At 37.1% G+C, this 5,912-nt stretch overlaps 1 protein-coding gene across 2 annotated transcripts; it reads left to right on the forward strand.

Moving 5' to 3' along the window:
* Positions 1 to 251: 251 nt before the first annotated feature.
* LOC104121630 (tetraspanin-2-like) lies at positions 252 to 4,801 on the forward strand. 2 transcript variants are annotated; one of them, XR_001966954.3, is made up of 4 exons: positions 252 to 831; positions 1,331 to 1,624; positions 3,435 to 3,504; positions 4,515 to 4,801. XR_001966954.3 is itself a non-coding variant. In XM_018766720.3 (3 exons), the coding sequence occupies exons 1-2, from the start codon at positions 331 to 333 to the stop codon at positions 1,622 to 1,624; spliced, it is 795 nt and encodes a 264-aa protein (XP_018622236.1). In that variant the 5' UTR covers positions 252 to 330; the 3' UTR covers positions 4,515 to 4,801. The 2 variants fall into 2 exon arrangements, 1 of the variants encoding a protein (XP_018622236.1); XM_018766720.3 differs by lacking the exon at positions 3,435 to 3,504.
* The last annotated feature ends 1,111 nt before the right edge of the window (positions 4,802 to 5,912 follow it).

Raw genomic sequence — 5,912 nt, forward strand, 5'->3', positions numbered from 1 at the left:
GGGGATGAAAATGGATACAAGCGGATAATTATTTTATTCCACTGTGTTATTGCATATTTAAGTTCACAAGTTTTAAAAGTATTCTTTCCCTATCAAATTTTGTTTCAAAGTCAAACTAGGACAAAGAAATTGAAAATTAGAAATAAAAGTTATTAACGGTTAATATTTGTCTCACACTTGGTAGTATTTACGCGTATGCCTTAGTTATCATTCTTTTATTTTAAAGGCCACTTATCAGTTCATATAGTAACTTGTATAAGTAGAACTACACTAGCGGTGCATCTTCCTTCATCCTCTATCTATATAAGGGGAAAAAAGAAAATAAGCACCATGGCTAATTTGAGCAATAACATAACAGCATTCTTGAACTTCTTGGCATTCATGTGCTCCATCCCTATAATCACATCAGGCACCTGGCTAGCTTCAAAGCCCGACAACGAATGCATCCACTGGCTCCGATGGCCGATCGTCTTCATCGGAATCGCCATCATGTTGGTCTCTTTGACTGGCTTTGTCGGAGCTTACTGGAAAAAGGAAGGTCTTCTAGGTGTCTACTTGGTGTGCATGGCGATTCTCATCGTCCTTCTCCTCCTACTCCTCGTGCTCGCCTTTGTCGTCACCGGCCCATCTGGTTCCTATATGGTCCCCGGAAGGGCATACCGTGAGTACAGGCTTCAAGGATTTTCTTACTGGTTGAGGGATCATATTACTAGTGCTGATAACTGGGGGAATATTAGGGCATGTTTGGCTGATTCTGGTATTTGTCCTAGACTTAACAATCAGTATGTAACTGCTGAACACTTCTTTGCTGCTCATCTCTCCCCTATTCAGGTAAATCATTTTTTACTGTTCTGCATCTGGTGCAATTCTTTTAGGAATTTCACATAAATACTTCTTCTAGGCACTTTAATTTATTTCAAAAGAGAATTGTGCTCCTAACTTTAGCTAGCACTTAGTCAATCTCGAATAATTAAGATTAGACTGTCTTTATAGTAAAAGATAAAATAAGGTTTTTACATACATGCTTGCCAGCTTTTGCCTCTAGTCTAGGCGATGTTTGTAATTTGGCCCTTTAACTAGTATCGCACACACAGATGTTGCCTTTCAACTTTAGAATAAAAGATAGAATTTGACAACCATCTAAGCATCTTTTTTGTATTTCAAGCTGCTCTGCAGGAAATTTGACCCCTACCCTACTATTTAGCTTATAAACTAGTTGATTAAGCAATGTTTACCTAGATAATTTACTATTAGCTTAATTTTCTTGGGTGTTTTATATATTCTCATTTTCTTTTAACACTTGCCCTTTTTTTTTCTTCCTAAATTGCAGTCTGGATGTTGTAAGCCTCCAACAATCTGTGGATACCAGTATATGACCCCAATCCTGTGGACTAACCCAACAAACGCAATAGTAGATGCTGATTGCTCCATCTGGAACAATGACCCTAGCCAATTATGTTTTAATTGTGATTCTTGCAAAGCTGGTTTACTCGGAAACCTCAGAAAAGAATGGAGGAAATCTAATCTCATTCTCATCATAACTTTGGTGATTCTCATATGGGTTTATCTCATTGGTTGCTGTGCTTACAAAAACACCCTAACTAAACCACATTCCAAAAAATAGGTTTGGGCTTGATTTCCTTTTTGTTTACTATTCCAACTCCTAAAAAACATCATATCATGAAGTTACAATCTGAACAGGACTGTAATTGTTACAATTAGCCTCATAGCTATTGCAGTTCAGTTGATTTTTATTCCTAGTAATTTGTGCTAAGAAAACAAATGATGATTTTGGCATTTATAATTTTGGTTTTTGATTTTGAAGTTATAGTTTCTTTATCAACGAGATTGTACATATTCCTTTGCACCACTTTATATCAATTAACGGGTTTGTCGACCAGTGGACCTCGAAGGAAACGGTTGTCACTATTCTATGCTCATTTTATTGGCCAAATTGAGAATCGAATCTAATTCCAAAGAGCAACATTTTACTTTATTTTATCTGGTCGGCAGAGGGCAAGATTCCCTTTCTTGAATGGACTGCAGTCAATAGTAGTAAGCCAAAAGGATCGGAAAAAGAAAAGAGATATCATTATAAAGTAATTGGTTTAAATACTAACAAAATAAAGAATCTTACATTATTAGTATAGTTTAACCAATTATAACGGAACATACATTTTGTTTTTTAGACTAATTGATCAGGTTTGTTGTAACAATTACTTGTTCTTATACATAAATTTGAATGACCTAACCAATCATTTTAAATTTTAGAATCTCATTTATCTATTTGATGCCTCTCGTAGGTTGCTTTGGTGTTTTATGACTTGTAGGTGTAGATTTGGTTCTCGAGAGTGATTTGGAGCACTTAGTTCCTAACTAGTAGCCTTAAGTTGGAAGAGTTAACAAAGTTAATATTATGGGTAAACGAGCTCGGATTAGTGATTTGAATATTTCGATATGTTCGCATGACGACTTTGGACTTGTACGTATGTTCGGTTCAGGTCTCGAGTGGCCCTACGTTGATTCGACACTTTTAATTGGAAGTTTGAATTTGAACTTAAGAAAGTTTGAGAATTTTGGTTTGATGCTTGATTCTTGGTGTTATGATATTTTTAGTGTTATGAGCCTTTGGACAAGTTTGTATAGGGTATACAAACTTGTTAGGATGACTGGACAGGGTCCCGGGAGCTCAGGTGGGTTTCTAGGTAGTTTTGTTGTACTTTAGAACATGTTGCACCTGTTAATTTTCTTATGCACAACAATGCACCGCGGTCGTGGAGCTAAGTCTTGCGATCACGTAGAAGGAATTGGACTAGGAGGAGATTTGCACTTCCAAATCGCAGAGATATTCCACGATCCCGTAGGATCGTCAGCTTGTGCAGCGCAGTCGCGTAAAGGATGTCGTAGTAGCGTAGGAGCCAAGCTAGTTGGCCTTCGCGATAAGGTGAGCTTAGTTGCGATCTCGTAGAAGGATCGAGCTCCACATGCATATTTTGTCTAGATTTTGAGATTTAACTTATTTTCACCATCTTTGATTTTTGGAGATTGGGAGGAGGAGATTTTGAAGAAGGATTTCACCCAAATCTTGAGGATAAATAATACTTAGATTAATTCATAAACCTTGATTCCCCATAGATTTTTGCATGTAAAATATGAAGTCAAAGAGTGAAATTTAGAATTTTTTGTCTAATGACTTATAAAAAAATAGATTTTATGTTTTTGAACATCGATTTGCGCTGAAATTTAAAAACTAATCATATATTTAAACTCGTGAGGTTATGGGTCAACGGGATTTGATCTTGGACTCGGGTTTTGACCATGTGTATCCAAGTTGACTTTTTGTTAACTTTTGAGATTTGGTTAAAGATTGAAACTTTATTTTTGAAATTGGTTTCGTTGACTTTATATGACCTCGTTAAGTATTGTTTGGCTAGATTTGGAGCGTTAAGAGGTCAATGATCAAGGAAAGGGTATATTGGAAGGTTGAAGCCTATTACAGATACGGTAAGTAGCTTGACTGACCTGGATTTGAGAAAATTTCGCATAAAATAAACTTATATGCAAGTACTGCATGTTGTGGGGTGAGGTATATACGAGGTGACGAGCGTATATGTGGGCATTAAGATTATATCATACTTGGGCTAGAGTTTAGGCTTCTTTGTGCTTTGCTTAAGATATATTTCTTCTTGCCTATGCTTTATTTGATTGTATGACTACTTGAGCAATATTAATCATGCTAGAAATTATGTCTAGGTTTTTGATATTTTATTTAGACATGAAGGGCCATCCAGTATGTTGGATTATATGTTGTAGCCGTAGTCATATTTGTACACATGCATATGTATCTCTGCATGGTGATTTTCTATGTCCATATGCATCATTATATGTTTATTGTTTTATTTATATGCATATATCCCTGCATATGATACTTTGTTATGGACTGAGGTTGGTACGATAGAACATTTCATACGATTATTACGATTTAGGCACGATGGTATAGTTCGTAATGACTGATTTATGAGATATTGATGATTCTTTCTTGAGCTATGATGCTCGGCGCATGGATTTGGATCCATCCACTCGGAATCACATGATCACTCATTTTACCTTGGGCCGTGTGTGCAGTGATATGAGGCACCTAGAAGGTGTCAATTGAGGAAGAGACAGAGTCTTGACATGCATGGACATTGTAGACTCATGTAGAGACATGCATATACATGCTACTTGATGCATATCATCCATATATATTGATGTAGTGCCTTACTTGCATTCTTAATCAACTTACCTGGAAGGAGTGCTTAATAGTTGATTCTTGGCTGCATATCTTACTGTTTATGTTCGTGATTGCTTAGTTGATCCTTCGTTTATTGTATATTATTACGAGTTTATGGTTATAGAATTATATCACCTTTGTTTAAACTTTGCCACTACTTCACTGGGGTTAGACTTGATACTTACTAAGTACATGTTGATTTTATACTGATCATATTACACTTCTGCATATTTTTATGAAGATTCAAATATTGGTTCCAGCAGCTTTCAGGAGAGCGCTTCGTAGCTTGATTTGGAGACTTTGCGGTGAGCTGTTGTATTGTATTCATAGCTTATGGAGTCCTCTTCTTATCTATTCTACTTTTATTTTGTTTCAGATAGTACTTTTACATTTGAGACTCAGTTGTACTCTATTTAGTTGCTCATGACTTTGTGATTTTGGGAGATTATTGTAGTATGTTTCGTATTTGGTTGATAATGTGAGACTTATTTAAGCTTGATCTATATCATAACACCAAATTATCATTTATTTGTCTTGCTTTAGTTAATTATGAATGTCGACTTACCTAACAGGTTAGGTTAGGTGCCATCACGACTATGGTAGATTTTTAGATTGTGACATTGTAATGACCTGACTGGTCGTTTTGAGTATTACAGCCCCGTTTTCTCATTTATTATTTATTATGTGTTCGTTTGTTGTTATGTAACTTGCCGGGTGGTTGATTTGGTTCCGTGGATATTTTAGAATGAAGTGGGACACTTAGTCCTAAGGTTGGAAGTCTAAGTTAAAAGAGTTGACCGGATATTGACTTGTATGTAAATGACTCCGGAATGGAGTTTTGATGGTCCCAATCGCTCAGTATGCTGATTATGTACTTAGGAGTATGTCCTAATATTGGTTTTGAGGTCCGTAGGTGATTTTGGCTTGAATTGGTAAAAGTTGGAAAAGATGAAGTTTGGAGAGTTAATAAGTTTAACCAAGAGTTGACTTTATTATTGCCGGGCTAGGATTTTGGTTCCAAAAGTTACAATATGTCCGTTATATCATTTATGACTTGTGTGCAAAATTGAGGTCAATCGGAATTGATTTGGTGTATTTCTGCATTGGTTCTAGAAGTTGGAAGTTCAACAGTTCATTAGGCTTGAATTGGGGTGCGATTTATATTTTCGATGTTGTTTGATGTAATTTGAGGGTTCGACTAAGTTTCTATGATATTTTAGGATGTGTTAGTATGTTTGGATGGGGTCCTGGGTACCTCGGGTGAGTTTCGGGTTGATTGCGGATTGAGTTGGGCCTTGTAGAGCTGCAGAATTTCTGGTATCTGAGTGGCAGGTAAAGTTTGTTCTACGCGTTTGTGAAGAAGGCCACGCGTTCGCGAAGGTATATGGAGTTTGTGCATCCCGATCACGAGAAGGAGCTCGCGTTCACGTAGAAGGATGAGGCAGGTGGGGCACTAGGCGTGTAAGCTGTCGTGTTCACGGGAGATGGTTCACGATCGTGTAGGCATAGGTTCATTGGTCATCTCGTTCGCGAGGGAGTTCTCCCGTTCGCGTAAGATGATTTTTGGGCAGTTGAGTTTTTGTGCTTCGCGAATGCGAGGCACTTTTCGCGTTCGCGAAGAAGGACATCTAGACATCAG

This window comes from Nicotiana tomentosiformis, chromosome 5 (genome assembly GCF_000390325.3).
Source record: "Nicotiana tomentosiformis chromosome 5, ASM39032v3, whole genome shotgun sequence".
In the NCBI taxonomy this organism is placed as follows: Eukaryota; Viridiplantae; Streptophyta; class Magnoliopsida; order Solanales; family Solanaceae; genus Nicotiana; species Nicotiana tomentosiformis.

Coding starts and splice junctions, on each gene's coding strand:
- LOC104121630 (XM_018766720.3), top strand. CDS start 331: ATGGCTAATTTGAGCAATAACATAACAGCATTCTTGAACTTCTTGGCA. Junction 832..1,330: donor CTCATCTCTCCCCTATTCAG/GTAAATCATTTT, acceptor CCTAAATTGCAG/TCTGGATGTTGTAAGCCTCC.